Here is a 16,215-nt window from a genome sequence, read left to right as displayed (position 1 = left end):
TGGTCACCAAAACAGATTGTCTGATCATTATCACATTGTTTCTGGGAGCTTGCTGTGCAAAAATTGGCTGCCATGTTTCCCACATACCAACCGTTACTGCATGCAAAGGGACTTTGTTAACAACAAAATACTTCGGAAGTCCTGAGCTGTACAAAGTCACATATTCCGTAAAAATAAGAAACTATCCCTTTGGAAATTCACCAGTTGCCGTTTTTACTGAACACTTTTTGTAGGGAAACATTCCTCAGTACAATATTGTCAGTTACAATAACGTTAATGTGTTGGCATTGAAGGACTGTGTGCCTCTAACAGCTTATAGCCAACGTTTAATATTTCCTTTCTGCTTTAATGATTTCCTCCAAATAGCAATGTTAGAGAGTGACACTGAGATAGAACACAGAATAAAGTTAATGTCTTCAGAGAGTAAGTGCAGTGTCTAGTTTCCCCTCCTCTTCATTTCATTGACATCACAAGCAGGCAGGCAGAAAGTGCTTGATACATTCCCTGTTAGTCCCAGCCTCTGACTGAAGAATACAGATACTGAGCTCCTGTTGGATGTGGGGACTCAGAGTAAGAGGAGGAAACGCATGTCTGGCAGCTTCCAGACCTTTTAATCCAGAAGATCTTCCTGCCTCCTTTTGTGACAGTGGCTCGAAGTTGAGAGAGTGGGAGAGAGAGAAAAGGAGTTTCATGAAATATAGGTCGGTGACAGAACAACAGCACAGACTTTTGGATTGTGAGCATTTCTGCACACATGGATCTGTACAGATGCGTCTTTGTTGCATGGCTCTTAACTCTGCTGCCAGGTGAGAGATGGGGTGAAGTTTTGGGGAGGTTGCTTTGTGGAGGGAGGGGGACAGTCTCTCTGCCAAAATCACTGCTTTGTAAATGATAGAGGTTTGCTATACAGCTGAGGAAAGGGACCTGTGATGAGAGGACTTGCTAGCGGATAAAAAGAGAAAGAGAGAAACGCAAGGTTCTGATTAACCCGGTTTCCTATAGGGAAACATAAATGAACTCAGCCAAGTTACACATTGAGGAGGAAATGAAGAAAAAGTATAAATCAACATACAGGATGTGTCTGAAGTTATATAATGTGAAGCCTTTGCATATGTGTGTGTTTTTGTGTGTGTGTTTGTATCTGTCTCTCCACTTCTCTGCCTTTGTATCTTGACAATAGTCTGTTTATTCAGTAACCTTGAAGTGTTGTGAGAATTGTGTTCAACAAATTAACTTGCAGTGCTTGCAGGGAACACCAGAAAATGTGGTGTGTCTCCTGTCACTTTGCCGAGATTTGCATATGTGGCTACTGGAAGACATTTCCAGGAGGCTGGATTATGTTGTTATAATGTAGGTTTTGGTTGGACCTCTTTAAAGCAACAGTCCCTCACTTTTGAGTTTGGCTTTCAAATTGATCTCAACTCATAAAAGCAGTACCGTTTTATCTTCAGTTTAGTTTCCTGTTGCTACATAAACAGCTTGTGAAACTCTGTAAGTTGAACACTAGCTATATTCTTCTTGATTAAAACAAGAAAAAAAAGGGGTTATATTTATATAGTGGATTTTGAGACATTGCAAAGCTCTTTACAGCCAATGGAGTACTTTTGAAGTGATGTCACTGTTGTACCATAGGAGGTGTGGCAACCACACTGCAGAATAAGCTGCAACAAGCAGCGATAAGATAATGGAATGATAACTTCATCCATTAAGTTATTGGAAGATGACTGAAAGATATGAATTGGAAGATAAATATTGGCCAAGTCACCAACAAAATGCCACTGCTCCTCTTCAAAATTGTGTCTTTTGCATTACGCTTGAGAAGGTAGACACAACCTTAATTTAATGTTGTATCCAAAAGGCAGCATCTCTGACAAGACAACATCCCCTCAGTCCTGCACTGCATAGCAGATGGGGCTTTTGTGCTTGCCTTTGATATTACTCAGATTCAGAGGCGAGAGTGTTGCTTTCTGAGACACAAATGAGGTCTCTGTGTGATGAGGCAGGATGCTAGTGTCTATGTTGTGAATTGAGTGATGAGAAGTGATTGAGGCATCGTGGAGGGTTGGGGGAGGGTGGGGAGCCACTGCTTACAGCCTGCAAACTCAACCCCTCCTGTTCACCCACATTTGAACATTCCTGGTCCACGGGTAGACACCTTACCTTACTGACTGGAAGAATCTGAACAACACCAGAACTTTAGTGGAAATAGGAGATCTAATGGAGCATGAAAAAAGCCCTGTCTCAAAACATGACTGAAATTTTTGACAGTTGGTGAAGCCCCAATTCCAGCTTTGCCAACTGTCAAAGTTGTGTGGGGTTTTAAATAACACTTTAAGATGCATAAGTTATTGTAACTATGAAGCCAAACCAAAATAGTTTTAATAATGACCTTTTCTTCCCCCTTGGCACCTTCCCTGCACTCTTGTAAGTTCCATCGAAATGAATGGGGTTGGGTCTAACATGGAGCAGGATCCAAGGGGCCAAATCCCCAGCATAAGTCCTGGGGAAACACATAAAACTGAACTCTGCTATTGGGCTCCATGTGGCAGACCATATCGAAATATACAGTGCTCAGTATCATAGAGTCATAGTCATACAGCACAGAAACAGGCCCTTTAATTATATATATAAAATTTAAAAAAGTGCCCCTCAGGTTCCTATTAAATCTTTCCCCTCCCACTGTAAACCTATCACCTCTAGTTCTTCATTCCCAAACCCTGGGAAAAAGACTGAGTGCATTCACCCTATCTGTGTAGCCATGATTTTATGCACCTCTATAAGATCACCCCCCATTCTCCTGAACTCCAAGGAAAGTAAATCGTTCAGTAAATACAGGACTTCCATGCTAGACTGTGCATATTGCTGAAGTCCTAGACATGCTGAAAAGCCAGGCAGTGTACACTGTATAACATAGGTCCCATTTTATCACTGCCTCATGCTAATCCCAGTTGCCAATCATCCTTGGGTCACACAGGCAAACTCAGCTGCTTCTAGTTTCTACCAGCACAAACAAGATGGGTTGAATGGTGTTCTTCTACATCTTGAATTAACTATAAATCTATGATATTCGAGACACAAAAAAACTGCAGATGCTGGGCAGCGTTTATGGGGGACGTTGCTCAACTCATTGAGTTCCTCCCAGCAGATCATTTGTTATTCCATGAAAGTCCATGGATGTGATGATATAACAAGGCCATCTACCGTATCCTGCTCTTCACCATTTCCTTACTGGTTCCTTGAAAGTTCGAGAGCGCACCACCAGTGTGGCCATGCTCTAGAGGGAGTGCCTTGGAGGTGAGATTCGCATCATGGTCTCTGCTTCCCCGTGTGCATTATCCAGAGTGAATCAGAATCCTTATTCGCTGGAGAATTGTGTTTGCGATGAGCCAGAGCACTGAAGAGTTTGCTAACCCAGTCCCAAAATACATTCCAATGGCTGAGTACTTCTTGTTGGCTCAGGTTGTCTAGCTATCGTGATTAATTTCTCTGAATCACGTTAAGGAATGAACTGGGCTTTGCTTCTTTACATGTTTACGGTACAGAAGGAGGACACTCAACCCATTGTGTGTGTGCCAGCCCTTTGCCAAAACAATCCTCCGCCATTCCTGTTGTGATGAGCTCTCTGGTGCCTCCTCACCTTGAATCTTGATCCAGGTTACATTTCCCTTTTCAAGAATGTTGCCTTGACTGGAAAGCTTGAGTTATAAGGAGGGTCTGGATAAGCTGCGACTATTTTCCCTGGAGCGTAGGGGGCTGTGGGGTGACCTAATGGAGGTTTGTAAAGCTACTATAGGGTGGTTGCAGTCTTTTTCCTGGAGAGCCTAAAGCTAAAGGGCATAGCTTTAAGGTGAGAGGGGAAAGATTTAAAGGGGATCTAAGGGGCAAGTTTTTCACACACAGGGTGGTGGGAAATGTAACGAGCTACCAGAGGAAGTGGAAGAGGCGGGTACAATTACAATGTTTGAAAGACATTTGGATAGGTGCATGGATAGGAGAGATTTAGAGGGGTATGAGCCAAATGTGGGCAAATGGGATTAGTGTAGATAGGCATCTTGGTCAGCATGGACGAGCTGGGCCGAATGGCCTGTTTCCACGTTGTATAACTCAATGGTCCCTGCAGTAGCTGCCAATGGTCAAGCATTTCATGCTCCACCAGTCCTCTGAGAGAAGACATTTGTTGAAGTGACCCTCTGATCGCCTTCTCCTGCGAATGAGCAGTTGCTTCAGCCACACAATCCAAACCAGGATACCCCTGCACTGCCCCTCACCTGGGGGTCCGTAGCGTCTCCATCCACAGCTGGAGGTAGGTGGGGTGGCGTGTGTCGGGTGGTGAGCAGGGAGTCAGGAGTCGTCTGGTATGCCAGCAGAATTCACCTCTGCCCTCTAACCAGCGGCTGTTGAACGACATCCAAATCATCCACACTCCTCCTGAGCTTCTGAATTACTGAGCTCATGTGTTACATCTGAAAGCATTTACACATTGGTTGCAGGCCCCCAGGTTACTTCCTACAAACACGGAGGAATTTAGAGCAGTCCTTTGTGTAAATTTTTGAAGACTGAGGTGCATTTAGTTACTAGGCTGCATGCCACTAAAAACTAAATGCTTTAATTGGCCTCTTTCCAAACTCTATCCGAGAGATCGCTCACAGCTGGCCAGCCTTGGGTCACTATTTTGTCCATATCACGGTTCCCACCTATGTGGTGTGTAGATGCCGCACACATCCAGCTGAACTGATTCAGCTTCTCCTCGGCTCTACTGTTTACAGTGAGGCTATTGGTGTTAGTGCCAAGGTTACCATAGTTACACACCAAAACATCCCCGAGGAGGTTGCTGGCATTTCTTCACCGCTAGGGATGGTGCCCAGATGAAATCCCTGGTTGTCCACACAGATACAGCTGGCCTTGGATTTCGAGACTGGTCTCACTACGTTCCCAAGCATATTGCAACCAGTGGTGCATCCACGATGAAATGTAAGAAACTCTGCAGCGATGTGCACAGCATTTCCCCACAAGCAATTATGTGATAATGATCAGTTTTCAGTATCTATTGACCAGATTAACAATGGGAAACTGCTCTAACTGCTTTACTGTCATCCTGAGAGAGAGAACCTCACCACTGACGAGGTAGCATCCCCTCAGTACCACTCTGGGAGAGAGAGTTTGGAGAAACATGCTCAAGTCTCCTTCTGTGGTTCCTTACAGGTGTGCCTGATGGGTTACCCTCTGTTCCAGCCTCTATTCTCCCTCTACTCACTCCATCCCTTCCTTCTCCTCCTCAGACCTTCCCTCCTTCAAATTCTCCTTGAATAGCTACTCCCTTGGTCAATATCAGGCCCTGGCAGGAAGTCATCAGTGTCATAGAGTCATACAGCACAGAAAAAGGCCCTTCGGTCCATTCCCATATAAGTTAGTCCCATTTGCCAGCGGTTGGCCCAGATCCCTCTACATTTCTCCTATCCATGTACTATCCGAGCACCTTTTAAACATTGTGAATGTACCTGCCTCAACCACTTCCTCTGGCAGCTTGTTCCATATCCTGACCACCCTCTGGGTGAAAAAGTTGCCCATCAGCTTCCTATTAAATCTCTCCCCTCTCACTTTAAACCTATGTTCTCTGGTTGATTCCCCAACACTGGGGGGAGAAAAGACTATGTACATTGACCCTATCTCTGCCCCTCATGATTTTATACAGCTCTATAAGATAACCCCATGAATAAAGTCGCAACCTGCTCAGCCTCTCTCCGTAACTCAGTCCCTCGAGTCCGGCAACATCCTCGTTAATCTCCTCTGCTCTCTTTCCAGCTTCATTGCGTCTTTCCTATAGCAGAGTGACCAAAGCTAAACACAATATTCCAAAGGCGGCCTCACCAACTGCAACATAACATCCCAACTCATATTCTCAGTGTCTTGACTGATGAAGGCCAACATGCCAAAAGCCTTCTTCACCACCCTTTCTAGCTGTGATGCCATTTTCAGGGAACCATGTACTTGTTCTCCTCAGACCCTCTGTTCTACAACACTCCCCAGGGTCCTATCCTTCACTGTGAAAGTCCTACCTGTGTCTTCCTAAAATGCAACATGATGTGACTCATTTTAAGTGCCCCTCACTGCCCCAATCGGCGATGGTGTCCATCATACAGAGCCAGTTAAAGTCAGAGCCAGAACGCTTGGGTAATTTTTACATCCTAATAAAGTATTTATACTCAAATTACTTTATTAGGAAACAGTTGAGCTTTTGGCACCTTGTGCAGATTTTGTGCTAAAGTCTCCAACCTTCAAAGCCAAGGATGCACTTCAGTAGCTGAGCTGTTTGATTCACATTGGCAAAGGCTATGTACAGATACACAAAGGTCTCACAGGGCTTGAAAATCACAAAGAAACTTTGGATGCTGGAAATCTGAAGTAGAAACAGAAATTGGTGGAAATACTCAGCTGTTTTTCGACCTAAAACGTCAACTTTGTTTCTCTGTCCACAGACACTGCCTGACCTGTTGAGTGTTTCCAGCATTTTCTGTTTTTATCTCTTACAAGGCCAGTGCAGTAATAATGTTTGCCCTGACGTCCATATCAACCATCAAGCACCCATCCTACACTAACCCAATTTTACTTCCCCCACATTCCCATCAACTCCCTCCCACCTTGAGTCTCTCATGCATCTACACACTCGGGATAATTTACCGTGGCCAATTAGCCTATCAACCTGCATCTTTGGGACTTAGGAGGAAACTGGATCATCCGGAGAAAAGCCACGCAGTCACAGGGAGAACGTGCAAAGGGAGGGATTGAACCTTGGTCACTGGAGCAGTGAGGCAGCAACTGTTCCACTGTGCCACCCTCAAGTCTCAAATTAACCAACCCCCAAATTTAATTACTCAACTTTTGGCCCACATGCCCTGGCTATAAGCTCTAGAAATTCCCCCTCCCCCCACCCCCACCAAAAAAACCTCTCTCTCCTCCTTTAAGAATCAATCAGGTTTATTATCACTGACATATGTCGTGAAATTTGTTGTCTTGCTCTCCTCATCTGTTACATTGTCTCTGCAAATGGCCTGGTGTCAAAGTTGGGGATTTTTGCTACACTCAAAGTTTATGTAAATGCAACCTGTTTTCGTGACCCCTGTGGGTCACTTTTTCCCACCCCAGGTTTGGGCTCACTGGGATTTTCACTAAAAGTGCTGTTGACTGCTAAGTTCATCTCATCTAACCATAATCGGTCAAAATGTTCATTTCAGCCTTTGAGGCAATAGGGCCTGATTGAGTCAGCTTATCTAGGAAGGGGGTGAATTTGGTATTGATTAGTCCTCCATGTTCCTGGGTGGGTGGGGAAGTGTCTCAGCATTAAACTCAATCAGTGAGATGAGTCTCTTAAATGGGCACAGAGGAAGCCAGTTGGTCCAGAGGGGAGCAATCCTATTGGTCCCATTTCCCCTCTGTCTGTACCTCTGTAACTTGCTCTCCCTCACACGTGCCCAGCAACTCCACTTGGTCTCTTTTTGGCATTGCGTGGAGTAATTTACAGAACCAATTAACATACCAGTGCACCTTCGGGATGTTGAAGGTACACTACCTGGAGAAAACACAGGCGGTCATAAAGGGAACGCGCAAACTCTGCACCGACAACGTCCAAGGTAGGATCGAACCCACTGCTCTGTAACAACAACAACAACACAACAGCAGCTGAAGAAGGGAGGTATGCATGTATCTCCAAGCCTGCATTGTTGGGGTTTCCATAATACCTTCCACAACCATACCCAGAGACTGCCTATACTTTAGAAGTGTAGTTGCCATCAGGAAACACGGCAGTCAGTTTATGTACAACTAGCTCCCATAAGCTGTAAGAGGGGATGTTTATTTGGAGAGAAATGGTGTCCAGGATATCAGGAGAACTCCCCTGCTCTTCCTCGAATGTTACCCTAGAATCTTTCAAGACAAGTCCTGATCAGCAGCCTTGGCTTAACATCTCCTCCAGGACATGTGACCTGCCAATTCCCAGGAGACTGTTCTCTTATCTCCAGTGCTGTCTTGATTCTGACTGTGAGGGAAGAGGAGAGACCCACCGATTGGAAATGAAAGGAGTCAGGTTGGGATCTTGGTGAAGGATTTTTCCAGAAGTGAGGGTTGTAATGATGGCTAGCAGGAATGGGAAGGGCAAAGAGGAAAATCCCACTGTTCTTCAATTTTCACCCTGGACACTCTACAGTTCAATTAAAGAATTTAACTTCTTCAGTCATTTCAAACCAGTAAAGGTCTAATAATATCCAGAGAGAGGTGATAAATGGGTCTCGTCACACAACACTGATTGTAAACTGAGAGGTAGTTATCGCTAGTTCTAAATCCTGGCATTCCTTCCCTGTAGGAGTGCCTTCACCACAGGGGCTGCAGTGATTCATGAAGGCAGCTCACCACCACTTTCTCGAGGGCAATTAAGGATGGGCAATAAATCCTGACCTCGCCAGTGAGGCCCACATTCTGTGAATAATTCTGTTTAGAGGTCCATGATGTAGCACATACCACCAGACTCGAGGACATTTATAAGACTGTTATAAGACTGTTGAACGGTCCCCTAGTACGATAAGATGGACTCTTGGCCTCACATTCTACCTCGTTGTGGCCTTGCACCTTATTGTCTGCCTGCACTGCACTTCTCTGTAACTGTAACACATTCTGCGTTCCGTTATTGTTTTCCCTTGTACTACCTCAATGCACTGATGTGATGAAATGATCTGTATGGATGGCATGTAAAACAAAGTTTTTCACTGTACCTTGGTACATGTGACAATGACAAACCAATTTACCATGATTTGATCACCTGACCCCATCTTGTACACTCCACAAGAAAGTGAATGGGACAGATATCTACAACTCCAGTGTGCTCTTCCAGGCAGCCATGGCCTGTGTGTTGATCCCTTTAGTCCTGAATGTGCCCCAGTTCTACTCTGGAGTAATTCTTGAATCAATAATACAGCACTCAAGATAAAAGTGTGCAGTGACAATCCTGTCAGAAATAGAGCTCAGGATAACAAATCAATGACCTATGGCAAAAAACACGACAATGCTGGAGGAACTCAGCAGGCCAGGCAGCATCCGTGGAGAAAAGCAGGCCGTCAACGTTTCGGGTCAGGACCCTTCCTCAGGACTGAAGATAGGAAAAGGGAAGGACCAATATACAGTATAGGAGGGAAAAGCAGAGCAGTGATAGGTGGACAAAAGAGGGCAGGCAGGGTGGGCATGAGGTGGTGATAGGTAGATGCAGGTAAGAGATAGTGATAAGCGGGAGGAGGGGAGAGCAGATCCACCAGGGGATGGGTCAACAGTAAGGAGAGAGAGGAAAAAAAGACAGAGGCAAGGAAAAAAGAGAAGAAGCATGGCTGGGGACGGGGTGTGGGGAAAGGGGGTTGGGATTACTTAGTGGGAGAATTCAATGTTCATGTGTTGGGCTATTCCCTCCTATCTTCAGTCCTGAAGGAGGGTCCTGATCCAAAACGTTGACCGCCTGCTTTTCTCCACGGACGCTGCCTGGCCTGCTGTGTTCCTCCAGCATTGTCGTGTTTTTCACCTAAATTCCAGCATCTGCAGTCCTTTGTTTCTGTAATGACCTATGGCCATGGATGACTCTCAGGGTAGCAGTCTCATTGGTCCTGTTTCCCTTATCAGCCCTACACTTATCAAGGAATTTTCGGTGAGCTGGTTGTTCATTTGCTTTGTGCCTTGTCTCCTGGAGGGGAGAAACTTCAGCCCAATCTCCCTTTGAAATAAAAAGTCAGTTACTTATTGGTGTGGACCTCCCATTTACTAATTCAGTGCTGATTTCAAAACTTACTTTTGTTGCACTGCTGTTCATAAAATGTCCAATTAATTTTGTAATGCCATTGTTTGTGACAGAGATCCAGTATGGGCCAGTTTGCCTCTATTATCGCAGTAAGCATCTCGGAAAACCTAAACACTTTTCTGCTCCTTTGCACTGTATTGCAACCTTGTACACGAACCCATTCAGATATGGAATGAATTACTTAATTCCTGTCTTTGAGTTGCTTAATATTGGACCGTGCCTAAATTGAATCTCCAGTGAACCTGGCTGGACACTGACTGGACAAGCGCCATTCTAACACTGAACATGATTTAATCCTCACAAGACCATTTAAACATTCCATTAGTATGTCAACTGTGGCACTCCTGCATCTAAAGACAAAAGTTTCCCTCTGAATCAAATCCCGCTGTTGAGACAAGAACATAAAATCCACACTGATACAACATTGCAGTATTGAGGGAGTGCTGTACTGTGCTGTTGGAGTGCGTCCTTTTAACAAGACTTTCAAAATCGAGGTCCACCTACTTTCCAAGGTGGATGTAAAACACGTGGTATTATCTTGAAGAGAAGGAGGAGATCTCCTCAATGACCTGGCCAATATATCTCTCTCAAACAGCAATGCCAAATCTCATTATTTAGTCATAAACACAGGTTTATTTGTGGGAGCTTGCTGTGCACAAATAGGCTGCAGCATTTCCTACATTAAATGATGGCTACATTTCAAGATCCCTTCATTGGTTGTAAAGAGCTTTATGATGCTGAATCATAAAATTTGCTGGAAAATTGCATATCATACTTTCCTTCTCATTCCCTCTCTCCTAGAGGTGTTGTATTATCCTGGGATGCAGTCCCTTGGGTAACCAGACTGTCCTCATTATGTGACCTTGTGTTACTGGCTCTTTATTATGCAGGCGAGCGGTCTGTATTCTCTTGCCAGTTCAAACTGAACAGCACAGTGGCAGAATGGGGTGTCAATCTGATTTTATCAACTGTCTGTGTGTGCGTGCACATGTGTGCATTTGTGTGTGTATGTGTATCTGTCTGTCTATGTGAACCTGTTTCTCCATGTGTGTCTCTTATTCTGTGTGTGGTTGTGCATGTGCTTGTATCTGTTTTTCTTGTGAGTCTGTGTATTTTGCTCTCACTTTGTGTGTCTATCTCTTTTGTATCTCACTCTGTCCACCCAAATAGGTGTGTATCCCTCTCTCTATGTCTCTGTTTCTCCATAGACCTCTGTGTCTCTTTGTCTTTCAGTCTCTCCACATATGTGTCTCTCTCCCTATCTCTGTTTCTCCACATGCATCTGTACGTTTGTCCGTAAGTGTAGCACTTTATTTCTGCATTCTGTTATTGTTTTCCCTTGTACGACCTCAATGCACTGATGTGATGAAATTATCTGTATGGATTGCATGCAAACCAAAGTTTTTCACTGTACCTTGGTACATGTGACAATAATAAACCAATTTACCATGTGTCTGTTTCTGTGTGTGTGGCTGAGATACTTGGGATCATTTCTCTCCACTGATCAAACTCATTAGTGTTCACAAAGATTGCTTGGTGACCAGCTGAGGGAGTCTGTGTGTATGTGTATCTGTCTGGAATAAACTATCAGCATACTTGATTGGATTCTAGGTAGCGGGAATGTGAAGGCACGATTGAGGGTTTCGATTTATCATTTGACTTCATTCCTCCCCAACACTCTTTTTGATTGTGTTTATAATTCTTTGAATACTATGTGAGACTAAAAGTGCAATTTACACTCCCCTTGGGCAGAAAATTGAGTTGGGCTGTTAACCTTCCCACTCAGTCTGTGACATTTGGTATTGAACCAATGGATATGTGTTTGGTACATGCCCACTCAGTGCATTGCTAAAAATGTCAACATTTATGCTAACTGGAAGAGTAGGAAATATAATGCAATCAATACTGACTTTTTGCATCTGTGTGTTGATTTGGATAAAGACCTTCTATTTTGTATGCCAATTCCTCATGACCCAGAACCACCCTTAATTTGGGATTGACTGTGAGAGGTTTCATGGAACAATTGAATAGTATAGGGCAGAAGGAGGCCATTTAGCTAATTGAGGTTATGCCAATTTTTTTTCAAGAGCCATCCAGTCCGTCCCATTCCCACTCCCTATTTTGCAATTTTGCTTTTCAAGTAATAATCCTGTTTTCCCTATTTTTGAATAATTTAATGACTCTTTCATGGACCACAGCAGTTTTCCCTTGGGTTGCTGCTGGTTCGTTTCCAGGGATCTTAACTCAATGCTCTCTGGCAATCCTTTCTCTTGGTCGTTGTCTTGTTCCTTCACTCTGCTTTAGCTTTCAGTGCAATTGAGAGACTGGGGCAGGAGAACAGTAAGGAACACCTCCCTCTGTAACTTAACTCATTCACCCAGCCAGTTGTGGGAAGCCTTGCAACTAACTCTGAGGGACTGACTTTGCCTCGGAGGGAACTTTAGTGAATAATCACTCTGGCAAGGTAACTCGTCACCTGTGGCAGCCACCTGGGCGTTGGTGAAATGTCCTTGGACTGAGAGGGGAAAAAGGCAAAAGTGGATTTGGAAAGTACAAGAAAAAGGGAAATAAATTCAATTCATTGAATGAGGGAAACGGGAGAGTCTGAGAGATAAATGATCAGCTTCAGTAAAATGATAGCACAGTGATATTGAGCAAGGCTGGCAAGGCACTGTGGTGCAGAATGGAGATTAGACTTCTCTAGTTTAGATTTGGATTGAAGAGCTGTCTTTTTGGCCAGACTCCAGCCACCAAGTCACTACTTAAGTTAACTCGCACATTTGTGGTGATCTGGCTGCCTCTCCAAAAAGTAAAGAGAAAATTGCTTTACCTTAACCCTGTCAAGTCGGATCAACAAGCATACCATTGAGGCGTGAAGGGAAAAGCTTTCACAGAAGCCATCTTTTCTCTTTAACTGGATTGACATCTTCTTAATGGAAGTGAAGGGACGGCATGGAGCCAGGAGATGGATAGATGATGGAAGTCAGGATTTCCTCAAGCAATGGTGCACGCTTGCCAACTCAATAAGCTTGCATTCCATTAAGCTGCTAGAGAGCTACAGTCTGGAAATAGATAGCTCCCGTTCCTCCCTTTTTTTCTTTAGCTATCCTAATAAATGCACAGAAATGTGTCACAGGTCCTGCTCCCAACATTCCTTTCAGTCTCTCTGTCCTGCCATCAATCAACAAGTTGTCACCTGTGACAACTTCAAAGGTCTTGGCTTGCTATCTGTCCCAGGTTTAGTTCTGGTTTGTTGCTAGTACCATCGGCAAAATGGAAATGGCTATCAGCCATATCATCACCTAGTACGTGAGAGCTGAACCAGTTAGTTCCCAGACCAGAGAGCAGTGATCGGCAGGCCACCTCTATCATCGAATTGTCTAGGTCCATGTGTTTGGTGCAGGATCTCACAGGAGGGGCTCTGGACCCGTGACATTCCTACCACAAAATTCATGATATCCTTTGTACAATATTAGTGTAGGTCAGGAAACTTCAACCTCATAGCTATTTACTTTTTTCCCACAGTTTGCTCATGTAACAGCAGGCGCGAAGCAGAGGAGCAGTCCAAGATGCATTGCTTGATAATGTGAATTGGCGCATTGGGAATAGCTGATAATTGTGTAAGGGAGTCTCTAGTCCAACAAGAGTGGTACAGTGATGCATTCAGCAGATTGGCTGCCTCACACCACCAGTGATCCAGGTTCAATCCTGACCTTTGGTACTGTCTGTGTGGCGCTTGTCTGTTCTCCCTGTGACCGTGTGGCTTTCCCCGGGTTCCCCAGTTTCCTCCCACATCCCAAAGTCGTGCAGATTGGTAAATTAATTGGCACTGAAAATTGCCCTTGGTGTGCAGGTGAGTGATAGAATCTGGAGGGAGTTGACTGAAGTGAGCAGAAAAGGTTACAGGGAAAGTTTGTGAGGAAATGGTATTGCTCTGGTATGGACTCAATGGGTGAAATGGCCTCTTTCTTTCTGATAAGGAAATATGATATAAAATATAGTCCTATTACAACATTATTTTTAGATTCTTACATATTTTGTACAGTTATTTGATGATGGATGTGTATTGCTAAATGGGGCACTTTTTGAACTCGTAACATGTAGTTTTGATATCAGTCCTGCCTTAATTTGATGATAAAACTGGAGTCAGGAGTGGGTCCGTGATGAACAATACCAATTATACAACAGGGAGGCCCACATACGGGGAGAGCGCTATCTTCACCAAAGGATGGCTTCACCAATTTACTGATTAACGTTTCATCAACGATGAAATAATTTGCAATTTTACATTCTGTTAAAGAAGAGAGAGAAAGTCTTTGCCTGAACCAGAGAGGTATTGGGGCAAGTAGCACTGACTGTAGTGGGTGTTTTTCTGGAGGGAATGTTTATGTTCAGCTGCTCCAAGACCCATCAGCCCTGGAGTAAGGTGAAGCCTTCATCTTTACACAGGCAGCTGGGACTCCTCACTAGTAACCTGGGGAACCTACCTGGTGAGGAGACTCCTCACTAGTAACCGGGGGAACCCAACTAGTGAGGAGATACCTCATTTGTAACCTGGGGAATCTACCTGGTGAGGAGACTCCTCATTAATAACCGGGGGAAGAGACACCTCACTAGTAACCCAAGGAACCCACCCATTGAGGAGTCCCAGACTGGTACAGGATTGGAAAACCTTCCATTACAATGGGCTTTCCCTATCTGTACTAACTATTTATCTTTCGATATTTTTATTTTAAAGTTCTTTTGTAATTATTACTCTTAAAGTGTTCTAATAGATTTTATTGTTGCTAACAAAAATATTAGATTTAATTATTTAAAGTGCTTTTAACAGTTTTTAATCAATACCAAAGACGTGAAAGCTTTTACAGTGTCCCAGAAAATGAAAGGAGGTGGGTTCATTCCTGAGTCTCGTCTCCGGGTATAGGGCAGATCTTCAGTGCTGCACTGGCTGAGGGTCAAGGTGCCTTGTTGGAGGGCGCGGGGATCGAGGAACTGCGGGTGTGGGACTGTGAGCCCAGGAAACAGGCCTGGAAGGAGCAAGAGCTTGCTACAAGCGATGGATTTGATGTGTGTTGAAGGAGAGGGTGGGGTCTCTGGATGCTGTGTGGCTGCCAATGGCAGGGTAAAGGGACGGGAGGATTGAACCAGAACAGCAGTAAGTGAATGGGGTCAAAGGGAGTCATGGACAGATACAGCACGGAAACAGGCCCTTCGGCCCACCAAGTCTGTACCAACCATCAAGCACCCATTCCTTACACTAATCCTACTCCTAACCCAACTTTGCAGTCCAGATCATCTATTTCCCTCAGATGCTGCCTGACCCGCTGAGTTTCTTGAGCAACACGCAAAGCGCCGTATGAACGCCGTTCAAATGGCAGCATGAACATTGAGCTCTGGTAGCCGCTCCCCCATGTCCCTTCGACCTTTTTTCTCTCCCCTCCTGATCCACCAGCCCCCATCACACTCCCTCTTTCCCCTCCCCCACACTCTTCATCTGCCCATCACCCACACATTCCTCCCAACGGTTCCTCTCCCCCCCCCCCCACCTTTCTCCCAGGCTCCACTGTCCCATCAGATTCATATAGAATATAGAACACCACAGCACAGTACAGGCCCTGCTGCCCACAACGTTGTGCCGACATTTTATCCTGCTCTAAGATCTATCTAACCCTTCCCTCCCACATAGCCCCCTATTTTTCTGTCATTCATGTGTCTATCTAAGAGTCTCTTAAATGTCCCCAATGTATCTGCTCCCACAACCCCTGCAGGCAGTGCGTTCCACACACCCACCACTTTCTGTGTAAAAAAAAACTTACCCCTGACATCCCCTTTATATCTTCCTCCAATCATCTTACATTTATGTCCCCTCGTGTTAGCCACTGTCGCCCTGGGAAAAAATACACTCGATTTATGCCTCTTATCATCTTGTACACCTCTACCAAGTCACCTCTCATCCTCCTCCTCTCCAGAGAAAAGCCCCAGCTCGCTCAGCCTGTCCTCATAAGACACGGTCTCCAATCCATTCGATCATCTTCAGCCCTTTGTCACTTCCACCAGCTTCTGATGCCATCCTCACCCTCCCCCTTCCCTCCTCTGCCTTGTCACCCTCCCCCTCACCTGGATCCACCTATTACCTGCCAGCTCTTGCTCTGCCCCTTCCCTCCACCTTTTTATACTGTCTACTGCCCCTCTTTGTTTCAGTCCAGATGAAGTGTCTCGACCTGATACGTTGACTGTCCATTTCCCTCCACAGATGCTGCCTGGACCCGTTCAGTTCCTCCAGCACCTTGTTTGTTATTTCAGATTCCAGGATCTGCAGTCTCTTGTGTCTCCACCTAACCCAATTTTACTTTCCCTACGTTCCCATTAGCTCCTTCCCACCCTGA

General features: G+C 44.9%; 1 protein-coding gene across 1 annotated transcript in view; it reads left to right on the top strand.

Annotated features, from left to right (window-relative positions):
- The first annotated feature begins 532 nt into the window (after nt 1-532).
- The window catches only part of itga11a (integrin, alpha 11a), a 151,238-nt gene continuing 135,555 nt past the window's right edge, over nt 533-16,215 (top strand). Inside the window, exon 1 of the mRNA XM_052040445.1 lies at nt 533-806. Coding sequence (XP_051896405.1) covers nt 755-806 — 52 coding nt within the window. The 5' untranslated portion in view covers nt 533-754. The remainder of the gene's footprint in view (nt 807-16,215) is intronic.

This window comes from Pristis pectinata, chromosome 28 (assembly GCF_009764475.1).
Source record: "Pristis pectinata isolate sPriPec2 chromosome 28, sPriPec2.1.pri, whole genome shotgun sequence".
Taxonomy (NCBI): Eukaryota; Metazoa; Chordata; class Chondrichthyes; order Rhinopristiformes; family Pristidae; genus Pristis; species Pristis pectinata.
Note: the sequence above shows the minus strand (reverse complement) of the source record. Positions and strands in the feature narration are given on the sequence as shown.